We start from the raw sequence: 16023 nt of genomic DNA, 5'->3' as shown, positions 1-16023 counted from the left end.
ATCCTGTGTGGTATGTAAGAAGCCCTGGATCCAATCCCCAGCACCGGAAAACGGGTGGAAAAATAGAGTAGGAGCTCAGCAAATGCCTCCTCCCGTGCCTCATTTTCTGGGGAAATACAAAATCTGGGGCTGGGGATGCAGCTCCGAGGCAGGGTGCTTACTAGAGACGTAGTCTGCTCCGAGGTGCCTGGGGGTGTCGGCCGGGGACCTGGTTCTTCCTGTTTATCTCGGTACCTGCTCCACAAGTTGCTTCCACCATCTGCCCCAGTGACCTGTTGCCCAACTAGGGAAGCACCAGAGGCTCTCAGGGTGGCTCCAGACCCCGAGCCACTCCCAGACAGGCCTGCGTGAGAGGCTGGCCTGTTCCCAGCGGTGCCCTCACCCACTTTCTCATTCATCAGGAATCCAACCCAGAAGTGCCCTGGCCTATCTATGATCAAGGAAGGTGGCTGCTGGGTTGACCAATCCAGTGACCAGAACACTTTTGCAAGATTACTATTCATCTATGGATTGTTGTCCTCCAACCAAATCTGGATGGTGTCGTCCTTAGTCGATCAGGTTTTGCTTTTAGTGTGGGTCTCATCTGCCCAAATACGCTTATGACCTATTTTCTTTAAAAAGTGAAATTTAATATAAGTCTTTTTTTCTTTGCTAATAGTTAAGCTCAGGCCATTTTTAGATATCCATCATTTGGGTCGTGATGAATTAGGATCCCTGACTAAAAATCTTAAAAATGAGGTTAGTAATCTTGTGCTAGTTTTATTCCTAATGGAGCTGCGTGACCAGCATGTGCCAGCCAAGATCGCAGGGAGGTCACAGCCCACCCCATCACACCTTGCAGGTCCAGAGAACAGGGGTCCCATCCTGAAGGGGGAGTTCCTGGTTTTGAAAACTAACCTGTGGATGGCTGCACACAATTATCTCCCTTCTCTTTCTCCCTCTACGTTTTTGGTTTGTTGTTAATATTTAATAGAAGACGGAGATGTTCTTCCTCTGAACTCCCGAGGTACCTGGTGTCTCCATTTTAGAACCAGACAGATGGTAACCACCCGCCCGCCAGTGACCAAGGGACAGGGGCAGAGTCAGCGGTGGAGGTGCTGGGAGGGGGCAGGAGCGCCTGGTGGTGTTTTCTTTGCTGTTAGGTTTTGCATTTGATCAATAGGATTGATAAGAAAGCAAATCCAGACCCAGGCCTGAAGCCCACGGTTCAGATCTTGACTGGGCCTCACTCGCTCACCCGGAGTCACTGGTCTTTCTGGGCCTCCTGTTTCTTTCTTATAAAAGTAAAGTGCCTCCCACGGAGGAGGGCGGAGGGCAAGGACTCCTGTAGAAGCAGCTTCATAAAGGTGCGTTCCTCGGAGGCAGACGCTGCACATGAAAAGACCTGGGCAGGGAGGGTGGTTATCACGGTGGATACTGGGGCTGGCGTTTTGATGTCTTGGTGTTTGATGATTGAGTGGATTGGGCTGGACCCCAATTCCTCCCCCACACGCACTCCTCCACCCAAAACTCCACCTGTTTATATTGGGCCCTCTGCTAGCCTCCTGGCAGGCCAGAGCTTCCCAGGTGGGTGACATAACCACACCGGGGCTGGTTCCGGCCACACGTGACCAGGCTGGGCTTCCCACAATGTGTGGTTGTGGAAAGAGCTAAGGAACCGTCTTCCAGGCCACTGGACTGCGAGGGAAAGTGTTTGTAAGGACAGGCAGTGAGGTCCCCAGGGGCTGAGCCAGCCCAGGTCTGCATTCCAAGACACAGGGCATCTCGCCAAGCTCTTTGTTCATAATCTTTTACAAAAGCCTCCAGCCGGGTGGCCCCCTGCGCTTCCTCCCTGGTGTTTCCTGCCGATTGTGGGTGCTCAGGAGGGGAGGCCAGCTCAGCCGTCTGGGGGCTGTAATGGGTGTCAGCTGAAGGCCACATTCCCTGGCTGGGGCTGGCAGAGCTCTCGCCTAGCATGCGGGAGGCACTGGGTTCCGTCCTCAGCACCACGTAAGAAAAACAAAGGTACTGTGTCAGCCTACAGCTAAAACATGAATGTAAAAAAAGAAAGAAAGCCCACAATCCCCAGGTAATCCTTTCAACTTGAAGAGGGAACTAGCTGCTGGTGGTTGTCAGTTGGTGCACTAAGGAGGACAGGTCCTCTGTGACCACCGACCATTGTGGGTCCTGCTTCCCTGTGGGTCCCGCAGCTCTGTTACCACCTTGGCGAGTCTCGTAACCTGTTTGTTTCATTTGCTGGGAAGTTGAGCTCACCCCACTTACCCAAGCCCTGCTCTGCTATTTAACTACTGGCTGATAATAGACACCACTCCCAACTTGGGAAGGTGCTCGGCTTCAGGAGATCCTGCCATGAATTTACAGAGCATTTGTGAGTAAGTGGCTCCATCTCTGAAGGACCGTATTTTCTTCAAGGGCGTGGGGAGGATTAACAGTGGCCACTCAGCTCTTTCCGGACACTCTTAACGATCAGGGTAGAATTGACTTGAGACCCTTTGTGTGTGTGTGTGTGTGTGTCTCTCTCTCGCGCGCGCTCTCTCTCACACACACAGACACACACCCCATGAGAGGAACACAGGTAAGACAGTTTCATCCAGGGAGGGCGACTTGTTGGATTGTATGGCCAGCCCAAGCCAGGGGACGGCAGGGACTACTGTCAGCCTGTGCGTTGCCTTCCTGACAGAGCAAGCTATGAGAAGGGCTTGTTGCACTTGGAAGGACAGAGATGTGTCCACCAGACCCAATTGTGTGATGTCACGAAAAAAAAAAAAAGACAAGAATATGCTGAAAACCGTGAAAATTCCAAAACCCATAAAATTGAGATCATGGAGATAGACGAAGAAATGGAGGCTGAGAGCAGGAAGTCAGAAGTGGAAACAGCGGAGCCAGAGAGCATCGCAGACCAACAGGCAGGCTCCTTGAAGGGCCTCACCAGGAACGGTGGGGAGAGAGCTGGGAGGGTGGCCCTCAGCCCAGGCCGGCAGGGGCCCCGGGGAGCAGACCAGGCAAAACGGAGGACCCCGCCCGGGAGCAGGGAGTGGGCAGGGCAGGTCACCGCCCAAGGCACGGGGCCTTCTGGGGATGGCTCGTGAGGGCATTCCTTCACAACCAGGTCACTCTGCGTGGATCCCCACTGGAGACCAGGGAAGTGACCAGTTTCCCCTGTCCCCTTTCTGCCTTTCACATTAGTTAGCCACCTCCTAATCTCACCACCGGGAAGAAGTCCTGCTAGGCACCGACTGGTGTTTCTCCAACAATTCCAAAAGACAAAAATGAGACCGGACGTGTGCCTGTGGTAACACTGCTGACCCACACAGCCATCTCTGCCCAGCCGCATGACTTCCGTTCCCCATCGTCACGGCTGCCCTATGGAATAGGGATTCCCTCGTTGCAGAGGAACAGGTCCCCTGCTGGTGAGATGCACAGCTGGAGCTTGAATCCAGAACGTGGACTGAGCAGATTCTCCACCTGGTGCTAATAGAAACAGGAGTGGACGGAGTCAAGACCAGGAGGCTTTGCATACGACATGGGCAAAGCAAACCTGCTCTGAGAATGGCTTCCAGAGCCTTTGACTCATTATTGACCCCTCTGTGATAAACACGGACTTATAATAAGGTTCAAGAGTCTTGGAAACAAGTGCTGAGAAGTTTTGGGGTTTTTTTAAAGAACTTTCTAACCCATATTCATCACCAGTCCATACCACCATGCTACCAAATAAATCCTGGTATTTCACCCCCATTCTGCAGATGATACATCACCACTATTTCATGTATTTCCCTACCTCCTGTAGAGTTGTTGAAATTAATGTTGTGAAGAGAAACATAGTGACAGCACTTAATGTTCAAAAGAAAAAATAGGTTCCTTAACTAGAAAGAATCTTCAAAGTCTAGGGGCAGAAAAGATCTGAGTAATCCTAGCTGCTCAGGAGGCTGAGGCAGGAGGATCCCAAGTTCCAGGTCAGCCTGGGCAACTAGCACGACCCTGTCCCAGGACGGGAGAGGACAGGGAAGGAAGTCAGTAGCAGAGTCTTGTCTAGATGCCGGAGACCTGGGATCAATCCCCAGGACCACAAAAAAAGGACCCAGGAGTCGAGTTCAATCTCCTTCAATAAACAGTGTTTCCACAGTACCCCTGTCAGGCAGTCTCCCCTGGAATTCCTCCAGCAGCAAGGTCTCATTTTCTTTAAGATACTTTTTTCTTATTGTCTTAGTCACAGGTATTAGTTCTTCTTTCTGAAACTGAACTAAAATCTACTTTTAATTCTGACCCTCAGTCCCTAGGAGCCACTACTTCACCTACATGACTTTTGACATCTGAATTCATCAAGGTGTAGTAACTTCCTGTCCTCACAGAATGAACATCTAGTAAGGTGATGCCTTTTGGTGTTTTAGTTGTGGGACCTTTATGTCATTCGTTTATTTATATGTGCCGCCGAGAGTCGAACCCAGGGCCTCCCCCATGGGAGACAAGCGCTCTACCGCTCAGCCCCAGCCGCAGCCCCTGTATGTCTTGATGAAACACACTCGTGTGGTTCCAGACCCTCCTGCCTCAGCCACCTGAGTCATGTCAAGGTCGTCTTGAAGCTGGACACGGTGGCACACACCTGTAATCCCAGTGACTCGGGAGGCTGAAGCAGGAAGATCACAAATTCAAGGCCAGCCTCAGCAACCAGGTGACACCCTGTCTCAAAAAAACAGAGGGGCTGGGGGTGCAGCTTGGGGGTAGAGCACCCTACTCCGTCCTGAACCCACGCTGCTGACTGCTTTGATCTCTTGCTCGTGCTCTTTGGGGACAAGCTGCCTTCGGTTGTGTTGTCTTTATCTGGGGTGTGGACACAGGGGCCAGGTGGCTAACGCCAAGGCCAAGGCCGTGCTCACCAGCTGCTACCAGAGAACACCCCCGGCCTGGATGCTGGGAGCTGCCCTTGCTGGGGTGGCAGAGGTTTCGCTGCACCTTATAGAAGGTCTGGTGAGAAGGGGAGGGGACCAGGAGTGCCTCCTGCCCCTGAGCCGTCTGCAGTGGGAAGACCCCGTGGGGTGAAGTGGGTCTTCGCTTCTCCCCGGGACACACCTGGAGTGGGATCCTGGGCCTCGGGGACTCTGCTTAACTCTCTGAGGAGCCACCAAGCTCTTCCAAAGCAGCGGCACCATTCTACGATCCCCCAGCAGCAGGTGGGGGCCCGGCTTCTCCGCGTCCTCGCCAGCACTTTTTGACTGTAGATCTGGGATCTCTTCAGTGCCCCCTCTTCCTCCCTCAGCCCACCTGGTGGCAGGCTGCAGGCCATCGGGGCAGCTAGAGCCTCAGCTCCCTCTGGCCAGGGCCTGGGTGGCTGCCAGGCCGGCCCAGCCTGCTGACGTTTATAGGGAGCGGGTTGGTCTGTGCCTGCTGGCCATTTTCAAGATGACATCACCATGTGCCGTTGAAGACCCTGGGCCTCAGGGGCTGAGGAGGGCTCAGCGGCAGGTCTTGGCTGCCTCACCACCACACGCCCTGGCTTCCGTCCCTCGCACCAGAAACATTTTTTTTTTAGACCTTGGGTTTTAAAAGTCAAGCAGATGGATATCCTGATTCCTGCTCCCGGCTGGGTGTCCTCTGGCGCTTCCTGGAGCCTTGATTCCTCCCCTGTACAGTGGAAGAGGTGGACGGGGTCTTCCCCAGCAGCCCTAACAGGCCTGCAAGACCGCACAGGTTGTGGGCCAAGAGGTTGGGGCAGCAGCCCAGGGAGCACGTGCCAGAGGTGGCCCAGGGGGCTGCTGTGGTCAGCCTACAGCTGGTGGCCACTCACACAGCCACGGTCCCGCCTCCCAGCACCCTGAGGCTTAGCATGAGAGGAACCCTGTTGCCAGACAGCCTCCCCGTGAGCATAGAGACCTGCACATTTTGGGGGCTGCAGGGGGCTCTTGTTCTGTTTCTGTGCTGGGGATGGAGCCCAGGGCCTCACACCGAGCACCCTGTCCACTGCTCAGCGACAGTGCCAGCAAGACCAGCACGTGGAATCCCACCTCCAGAAAGTCTGCAGCCCCCTCTGGCAAGGAGGAAACTAAAGAAATTGTCAAACGCTGAAAACGCACAAGACGTTGGGCTAAGACGGACGCTCACCAGAGGACAGGGTGTGGTGGCAGCGAGCTCGCGGGGAGTCTATGCAAGCAGGCCTTGGGGGCAGCAGGTTGAGGAGGACATCACCCTAGGTGCCAGGAAGGTGACAGGACACAGGAAAGCAGGCAGAGGCTCCTACCAAGGGTAGAGGACATCTAACTAAGTTAACACAGCAAACAGGGACGGATCATGACTTTAAATTGTTTTACTCCTAGTTACTTAGAGAAGGACTGAGTTCAGGACGTAGCCATTATTATCTAATTATTAAAGGGGCAAACAGTTGGTGATGCTGCAGCATGAAACCATAAAACAGCCGTCCTTTGTATTCCTCGAAGGTCGCGTACTGCAGGTGTCATCGAAAACCAGGGGACAGGAGCCAGGGTCGGGGCTCAGTGGCAGAGCACTTGCCTCATGTGTGTGAGGCACTGGGTTCAAATCTCAGCACCGCATATAAAGAAATGGAGAAAATAAAGCCCATCAACATGTAAAAGAAAGACTTTTTAAAGGGGTCGAGTCTGGGACGCCTGTGGTTGTTTGGTTGGAAGTCCCCAGGTTCATAGGCAGAGCCCTGCGCTGCCTTGGTGGTAGATGCTGCCCCATGGGGTGAGCCCTGCCCGCTGACCAACACAGCGGATTCCTTCCTAGTCACCAGAAACTAGAGACACATTCATTTTTCTCTTTCTCGCACCATTTTCCAGTGTCTGTAATGCGTGGTTCTCAGCCCTTCTACCCATGTAGCCCCTTGGCTCCTGGGCCTCCGCACACATTCCACCCCAAGATGCACTCTTTACCCTGCTGGATAACTGGTTTTCTTCTGTGTGCATCATGTGACCCCCCCCCTCTATAATCTGCGTTGTGACCCGTTCACCGTCTATTCCACAATCACCATTCTGCCCAACCCCAGCCCTTTTTATTATGTTTTATTGTGAAAAGGGCCTCACTGAGATGCTGAGGCTGGCCTCAAACTTGCAATCCTCCGGCCTCAGCCTCCCAAGTGGCTGGGATGACAGGTATGCGCCACCACACCCGGCTCTGCCCACCTTCTGGGATATGTGACATCATCACTGTTCTAGTGACTCTGTGCATTTCTGCCTGCAGCCCTTGACCATGTTCTTTTCCCACTTGGAATCTCTGATCCCGTCCTGTAAACCTGTCCTAATCCTGTGGGTTCTTAGACTCCCTCCCCAGGTTCCGTCCTCATGTGGAGGGACCCTTCCTGTGTGCTCCTAGGTGCTGGAGGCGCAGGGTCGGCAAAATCACCCCGACTCCCAGGGGGACCTGCCCGTCTCCGTTCTCCCTGGGCCTTGCTGAGCTCCTCCACTCTGGCCTGTTGTCTGTCCCTTGCGCGTGCTAAGCTGCTTCTGTCCTGGGAACTTCTGCATGGTGCCCCCACACACACCGCCACTCCCTTCACCCCCAGACGTCGCCATAACTCAGCATCACCCTCGTTGCTGAACAGGAAGGAGGCCTCCCAACTGTCCAGCCCCACGGGCCTCCAGCCAGTCTGCCCTGTCACCCGCTGGTCTTGGTTTCCCTCCTCCACCCCTGAAGTCACCTTGGCTTTCCCCCCTCTCGTGGAAGGGACCCTGCTGCGGGCAGGCGCTGTCCTGCTTCCCACAGGGCTCCCGCCCTTGAGCACGCCTCACACGTCATGCCATGGCCCAGCGCTGGTGATGGGCCGGCCTTGGGCCCTGAGTGGCGGACCCCCAGGTGGTGAACAGGCAGTGCTGGGACAGGCGCTGGTGGCTGCTGGCAGGTCCTGTTCCACTCAGGCGCTGCCCATCTTCTGGTGAGGGTTCTTACGGGGCTCCAGTCGTGCTGCTCCCACGTGCTGCTCCGCCTCAGGTCCCGGCTGTGCCCACCCCCAACCCGGTACTGATGGCCGCAGTGCTGTGCGCCGAGAAAACCCTAGAAAGCCATGCTGCTGTGTGACTTGGCCTGTGACAAGCTGAGGCCAAGAGCTGCATGCGGCATGCCCTGATGCCCCGGGCCACTTGGTTTCTTAGGGGTTTATTTTCTTCCCTTGCAGGATGCATAAAACTCTCCCTCTCTGCCCCCGTCAGGTGTGAACGGTTGGAAGAGCAGCTAAATGACCTGACAGAACTGCACCAGAACGAAATCTTGAACTTGAAGCAGGAATTGGCCAGCATGGAAGAGAAGATTGCGTACCAGTCCTACGAGCGGGCGCGGGACATCCAGGTGAGCGCCAGCCAGGAGGGCGGGACGGGACAGGGGCAGCAGCCGGACCGTGGACAGCAGCTCCTGCCGCTGCAGTGCACCCGCCCTTCTGGGCCAGGTGTCCCCGGGGTCTGGGCCATTTGGGTTGCATACTGCTCGGGGTCGTGGAAGTGTGTCTGGGCTCCCAGGAGGCTCTGCATGGGAGACCAGAGCCTTCTGTCCGTCGGTTGCAGCTCTGTCACATGCGAGGGCCACCTGGCCTGGCTTCTGCACCCTGAGAGGGAGGGCCTTGTCCTAGCTGCCAGGGCCAGAGCTCCTGCAGACACGTGCCATGCAGCTGGGCAGAAGCCCCTGAGGCAGGTGTTGGAGGTGAAGAGCTGCTGTATTCCATGGAGAAACAGAACGTCTGATTTTTTCCTTATTTCTGTAGAGAGTATTTCCCAGGGAACGAGATGCCAGATGATGAAAGCCTCTTCCAAGAAGCTTGTCTAGAGAAGGGAGGTGGCCTGGGAAACTGGGGTACAGCCACCTCAGGGCCCAAGAATGTCCCCACAAGTTGCCTAGCTGCCCTTTTCTCCAGGGCCTGGAATTCTACTTGCGTTTTAGGGTTTTTTCCCCGTCAAGGTGGTCTGGCTGGGCAGATCTGCTCCACCTCTAGCTGGCTTCAGCCTAAAGCTGCCCGAGCCTCACAGGCAACTCAAGAGCCATCAAAGCAAGGCCAGAGCAGGCCGTGTGTCGCACACCTATAATCCCAGGGACTCAGGGGGTTAGGACAGGAGGTCACAAGTTTGAAGCCAGCTTCAGCAACTTAATGAGGCCCCATCTTATAATAAAAAGGACCCAAAATGTAGCTCAGTGGTAAAGCATCTCTGGGTTCAATCCCTAGTGCCAAAAAAAGAAGAAAAGGAACCAAGACCAGAAAAGCCCAAGGCTCCAGCTTTGGAAGATGTGTCTCCATGGCTAGGGAAATCAATCCTGTCCCCTGGATGCTTGGCAGATCATGAACACTCAGGGTAAAGGTCTTGGTGTTGAGGAGAACACATCACTTTAACGTTTGTCTAGCGTGTGACACGGAGATCAACCCAGAAGGGCCGTGTAACGCCATCAGGGCAGGTCACAGTTCCTCTGGGCTGAAATCAGACACTGACTTGATTCAGAAACCAGGTAGCCTTGGGTGGCCTTGGGAGGCTGAGGCAAGAGGATCAATCACAAGCTCAAGGCCAGCCTCACCCACTGAGCAAGATCCTGCCTCAGAAGAGAAGAGAAAGGGCTGGGGGCGAGCCTCAGGTGGACGCCCTCTAGTTCAGTCCCCAGTACCAGAAAAGAAGAGGCAGGGTCTTGCCTACTTCCTAAGGCCTGCCTCCAACTTGAGATCCTCCTGCCTCAGCCTCCCGAGTCCCTGAGTTTACAGCTAAGTTAATAATGCTTCAAAGAGAGCCTGCATTTGAGGTCTTGCCGTTACAATGCTGCAGGCCATATTAAGGCAAGCATGGCCACTGTCCAGGGGACCCTGTCCCAGGGGAGCCGTGGAGGGAGGGATGGCCACTGGGTGGGGAGCCGGGCCACTGGGTGGGGAGCCGGGCCACTGGCCTTTTCTCCCGGGCTGTGGCGTGTTTCCCGAGGCCGGCACAGCCCAGGATGCATGGGCTGGCCCAGGGGCGTCGACTCTGGCGTGGGGCAGCACTAACGTCCCTGCTTGGCCCTCAGGAGGCGCTGGAGGCCTGCCAGACCCGCATCTCCAAGATGGAGCTGCAGCAGCAGCAGCAGCAGGTGGTGCAGCTGGAGGGGCTGGAGAGCGCCACGGCGCGGAACCTGCTGGGCAAGCTCATCAACATCCTGCTGGCCGTCATGGCCGTGCTCCTGGTCTTCGTGTCCACGGTGGCCAACTGCGTGGTCCCCCTCATGAAGACGCGCAACAGGACGTTCAGCACTTTATTCCTCGTGGTCCTGGTGGCCTTCCTCTGGAAGCACTGGGACGCCCTCCTGGGCTACATGGAGCGCTTCTTCTCGTCCCCCAGGTGATGCTGGGCCGCGCCCTCGAGAGCGCACACGGCGGCCGGCGGGGACATGGGGCAGCTCACCTGCTCCAGTCGCCCCCACAGCAAGAGTCGAGTGAATCTGTTTACATTTAGAATAATGTTTTTTTCTTCAAGAGACGCAATTGCAATAGTATTTTTTACATTTTATCCAAGAAGTTTTTTGGGCGAAAATCTTGGATCATTTTTATGTAGCATGATTTTCCTTGGGATGCAGATCCTCCCCGTCCTTTAACACAGCCACCACCGGAGCGCCCAAGGGCATCTCAGCTGCGGCCTGAAGGACTCACTAACCCACTAAAAAGATGCGACACCCAGCGACACCCAGTTGGCAGAAAGACCGACAGCCCCTCGCCTGCCCCGGGGCGCCACCTCCCACCCGCCCGCCCGCCCGGGGACTCTACTGTGAAACCTGCCACATTCCATGTGTGAGTTTTTGGATTCAGGGTGGCATCTCCTCGTCCGTGGAAGAGCACGTGGACCTCCCTGGCATTGTCACCCAGTTGGCCATTCACGCTCACCCTGGAGCCCCGTCACTCCTGGACCTGGTCCCCTCACGTTGCGGGGAGACAGAAGTGAGAGCCTCGTGCAACAGGGTCACCGCACAGTCCTCCTGCAGTGTTGTGAAGCAGCCCTGGAGATCCCCAACCCGTCATTTCCAGCAAAATCCCTTGGCCGCACTTTTAAGGTTGTTTTTTTTTTTTTTTTTTTTTAATATGTGTGTGTGCGCGTGTGTGCGCGCGTGTGTGTGTGTGCATAGTTACCACCTTAAAAATAAAACACCCGAACAGCATACTTGAAGAATGTAATACTCCAACTCTCAGTGCTTCCTTATGGTTTCTAATAGGATTTTTTATTATTATTATTATTATTATTGGGTTTTTTTGGAAGGGGGTTGGGAGGGTCTTTTATTTTTCCTTTGAAATAAAGAAGTGATGTTTTTAAATGGAGACGTGTGGCTATTTAAATGTGCTGCTCCCTCTTGTCCTGACACAGCGTGAGGAGGGGACTCGCTGGGGACAAGGCACTGTCTTGACACGCATCCTCAACGCCCCGCTGTGGTGGCTGCTTCGTGGGGTCCTGCCAACCCCTCTCCACCCCTCCCCGGCTCAGCGAGGTGGGGAGTCCAGGTACGCAGGGGCAGGGAGGCCATGTCCCCAGAGCGCGTGCTACAGCGGGGACAGTTTGGCCCCAAGAAATATTCACTGGCCCCAAGAAATATTCACCCAGTGACCTTGAGCTGGGGCTGTCCGTTAGGAAAAATGGAGAGTCACAGCGATTCCTTGTGTTTCCTTAATTTATTGTCACACCCCTGATGGCCGAAACCAAAGTGATGTGCGTCCTCTGTCTGCTCCTCGCCCGGCTCCCTGCATTTCAAAGCTTTATTCTGCCTGCCTCAGAGGACCTGCTGAAGGGGATTCCACGCAGCAGCAAGGGACCCACGTCTCGGTGTCCCCGTCGCCGGCTTCCTGTTCATCGAGACTGACGTCTTCACGAACTGTGCTCAGTGGACTTTTGGAGACAGTCACCCTGGTGGGACCTGGACTCGGAGCTCGCCTGGAGAGCCTGGTTCGTCTTCGCGCAGTGTGGGTCCCCAATGCCATTCCCTCTCGTCCTCCGTCTGTGCGCCCACGTGCTGCACAGGGCCTGGGCCACGCCCTGGAGAGAGAGCAGAGCCCGCTTTGCCTGTCCCCACGCCAGGAGCTGCTTCTGGAACCATATCAGCGTTGCCCTGTGTGCGGGAAAGGATGACATGGGGGACCGCTCTGGCCTTCTTTGACTGTGGCCAGGCGGCCTGCCCGGTCAGCTGGCTGTCTCCAGGACCCCTTGATATGATAACTCAGGTACCAGTCGCACCCCATCCCCAGATGATTGTAGTGCGCCTCCGTCACCATGAGCCCCCAGCGCAGGGACCACAGGGGTGATTTTTCTTTTTTAAGAAATAGAAACCATCAGAACCAATTCACATTCATGCCAAAAACAAATCGTCCCCAAGCCTAGACCCTTAACATGTCACCTTTGCCTGAAACACTGCAGCGACTTGAGCAGGAGTGCCAAAGGACACCACGACCTTGACAGACTGCTGTAGCTTCATTGCTCAGAGAAGAGAAGAGAGCCTTACAGAGTTAATTAAAAAGAAACATTCAGAAATGCCCTCGCAGAAACCCAGGAGTTTTTCAGACAAACTTGGAGTCTCCGGCTGCTTAGTGGCTCCAGAGATCTGCACTGTGACGCGCGGGTTGACGTTGTTCCCATTTGCCTTTGGGACAGTTCCTATCGAGGGAAGGTCTTCACCTCTGGAAGGCCCAGAGCTGCCCCGGACAGGCCCACTCCCCTTCCACCACAGTTCAGGGCAGGTGCGATTGTGCCTTCCTGTCCCCTGTGTCCTGACCGCTCACCAAGTCCTCCTGCCACCCTGTGCATCCCGCGCGCCCGGCAGCCACCCATCTGTTGGTGCCCGCCTGTGCTCCATGTTGACCACCCCTGTTGCCTTCGAGTTTCCTCTCCGGGTGGCTGTTCCTAGGTCCCCTTGTCTGTCCCAAGCCCTTCTAGAACCTCACCCTTAAGTATTCTCTATAGGACTCGATCTCACTTCAGTGACTCCGCGTGCGTTTTCTTTGAAATGGAGCATTCCTGAGTTCTGTGTCCCTGCTGGGCCTGGCCTGGGTGGGTGAGGCTGGCTGCCTTCGCCTGGGTGACTCGGTTCAGGTTGTGGGAGGACCACGATTTCCCCCGTGTGTCACCATTCCAAGGGCTGTGGGCTCCAGTCTCCATCACCCGTTACCCTCTGTGCATCCTAACGAGGAAGGCTTTCCAGAAACCCCCTGGCTCCTTAAGATGCAAAAAGAGGCTGAATTTTATCTGGGCCACTGACTGGGGTCCTCCCACTCACTCCCTTGTCCCCCTTGGGGTCCAAATCTGGTGCCAAGCAGAGCCAGGGGTGCAGCCCTCCTCGCCAGCCATGTCCTCCCAGTGAGCTCAATTCCACGTGGTTCCCACTGCATTTGGTTGTGTTTTCAATTTCACATCCCTTCGAGGTACAGTAGGAAGTGGGAGGAATGCCGAATTCTATGCATCCAAAACCAAACCAAACCCTCGGGTGCCCAAGGCCAAGCCCCGGCTCCCATGCCCCTGTCCTCCTGCCCACAGGAAACCTGGGGATTTGAATGTGGCTCTAAGAGTGGACATTTGCGCTGTGTGTCGTGTATGCCAGGTGACACCCTCAGTAGGGATGGACTACTAGACTGACTGTAAGCGTGTTTTCTCCAAGTGTGTAAGAATAAAAACTCACTTGCACGAACTGAAAAGTTACAGAAATGACACTTGTGAACGCGTGAACTTTAACACTGTAGTTGATAGATCTTAAGCTGCTAATGTGTTGAGAGAGATTTATGTTGTGTGTGGCCGCTGCTGATGGGCAGCAGGACTTTTACTGTACATACAAATGGAAATAAAGACCTCAGCTATTAACCTGGTGGCTGGACTTGGGTTTGTTTCAGCCTTTCAGGTGTCCGGCAGCAGGCGCGCCAATCTGAAGACTCTCCACTAGTGTAAATGTTGAAAAGAGAGAGAGAGAATGCGAGAGAGAGAGAGTGTGTGTGTGTGTGTGTGTGTGATTCTGTGTGTGTTGCTGGGCCGACATGCACAGATAGGCAGGTTGTACATTGTACAATTGGAAGGGGCTTCATATGTAGGCCACACGGTCAACATCCCAACTGTGCCGTGAGTAATGGGCACACAGAGAAGCCCCAAAAGTGGAGAGTGTATAATCTCAAAGTCTGCTTTATTTTCACCCGCTAAAAACTTTAAAGAGCCTGGCCCCATGGTGCACCTCCATAAGCCTAGCTACAAGGAGGCTGAGGCAGGAGGATCACAAGGTAGAGGCCAGCCTCAGCCATGTAGCAAGACCCCATCTCTAAATAACTAAGGTTTGGGGATGAAGTTCAGAGGTTGAGCACCCGGGGGTTCAATCCTCAGTACTAAAAAAAAAAAAAAAAAAAAATCAAGACTAGTACAGGTACAGCAAACCATAATGAAAACATGAATTAAAATAACCGCTCCACCTCAAGAGAAGGTTGTGAGGGTTAAATGAAACCACCGTGTACAGCCCAGCACCTGGCCAGAGGGAAATGCTTCACAGTGATCCCAGTTATTAATGTCTATAGACTAAGGATTCCCTGAGAACAGGCACCGTGTCACTCAGCTGACGTCAGGACATACCACATCTGCCATCCTGCCCCAGCACAGGCCCAGGAGTCAGAATTTGGGCCGGCCCTGGCCTTGGAGTTGGTTTGGGGAACCAGAAAATAAGCAAATCAGCATGTCAGAGAATGCCCGCAGGTAGGCAGCCACAGAACACCCAGGCCCTGGGGGACGGGGTGGACACTAATCGATTAGATAATACGTTCATTAATAAGTTGATTTTTACTCCCAATTTCCTTTTTTTTTTAATACCAAGAATTGGACCCAGGGGCACTTAACCACTGAGCCTCATCCCCAGCTGTTTTTCTTTTTTATTTAGAGACAGTCTTGCTGAGTTGCTTAGGGCCTCCCTAAGTTGCTGAGGCTGGCCTCAAACTTGCAATCCTCCTGCCTGAGCCTCCCGAGACCCTGGGATTACAGGCATGTGCCTCCACTCCTGGCTGAGGTGGTATAATTTCCATTTTGCAGGTGGAAAACAAAAGCTAGAGTCGGTGGTTTGGATTTTTTCCTATAGACACAACATTTCATTAGTAAATGGCAAAGTCAGGATTTCAACTTGGCTGAATTTGACTCTCCAACTCATGCTATTTCTGCTGTTCCATTTTGCTGGATAAGGAAGTGAGTTTCGGGGGCTGAAGGTCTAGCTTAGTGGTCGACCACTTGCAGAGTGGGTACCAGACCCTTTTTTGACCTTGAGAAGGTCAATCACCTACTTTTTCTGACTCTCCATGTCCTGGCTTGGAAAATCACCATAGTTCTCCTCCAACAATAAAGTATTGGTCCCCTCGGTGAATAGCCATACACACTTGAAGGGCTCCCCATCAGAAGGGACAGGCGGCCATCTGTAGTTGAAATCTAGGTGGACCCCACCAGGATCGGGGAGCCAGAAGGGAGCTGGGGGAGGGATTTGAATCAAATGTACAGATGTCCACACGACGCTGAGTACATTGGTGTTCCCACTGCATAAAACATTCCATGATCTAAAAAAACAATCTTAGTGTTGACCTATGCCACATGAACTAGAACCTTAAGACAATAATTGGGCAAATTCCCCTCTATTCTTCGTGAAATTTGTGAGTTGTGTTCGACTGGTCAAAACTCAGAACCCATCAAGATGTCTCTGGAGCTGGGATCGAGGGAGCATGCCCATAATCCCAGTGACTCAGGAGGCTGAGGTGAGGGAGGAGGATTGTAAATTGGAGGCCAGCCAGTAACTTAGCAATGCCCTAAGCAACTTAGCAAGATTTGAACTACCATATGGCTCAATATCCTTTAAGACCCTTTTAAGCCAGGCGCGGCAGTGCACACCTGTAATCCCAACAGCTCGGGAGGCTGAGGCAGGAGGATCATGAGTTTGAGGCCAACCTCAGCAATTTAGGGAGGCCCTGAGGCACTCAGTGAGACCCTGTCTCTAAATAAAATACCAAACAGCCCCTAGATGATTAATTTTCATAGAGTGTGTCGTTTGTGAAAGCTGAAGCTTGGGGCTGGGGGTGTGGCTCAGGGGTAGAGC

At 54.0% G+C, this 16023-nt stretch overlaps 1 protein-coding gene across 11 annotated transcripts in view; it reads left to right on the top strand.

Moving 5' to 3' along the window:
• Tmcc1 (transmembrane and coiled-coil domain family 1) overlaps positions 1-13778 on the top strand; it is a 173501-nt gene extending 159723 nt beyond the window's left edge. For all 11 annotated transcript variants that reach the window (XM_048787153.1, XM_048787151.1, XM_048787149.1 and 8 more), the window contains 2 exons: positions 8157-8292; positions 9979-13778. In XM_048787153.1, coding sequence (XP_048643110.1) covers positions 8157-8292; positions 9979-10293 — 451 coding nt within the window. In that variant the 3' untranslated portion in view covers positions 10294-13778. The remainder of the gene's footprint in view (positions 1-8156; positions 8293-9978) is intronic.
• The last annotated feature ends 2245 nt before the right edge of the window (positions 13779-16023 follow it).

This window comes from Marmota marmota, unplaced genomic scaffold, assembly GCF_001458135.2.
Source record: "Marmota marmota marmota unplaced genomic scaffold, marMar, whole genome shotgun sequence".
In the NCBI taxonomy this organism is placed as follows: domain Eukaryota; kingdom Metazoa; phylum Chordata; class Mammalia; order Rodentia; family Sciuridae; genus Marmota; species Marmota marmota.
This window is presented reverse-complemented; position numbering and strand designations above follow the sequence as displayed.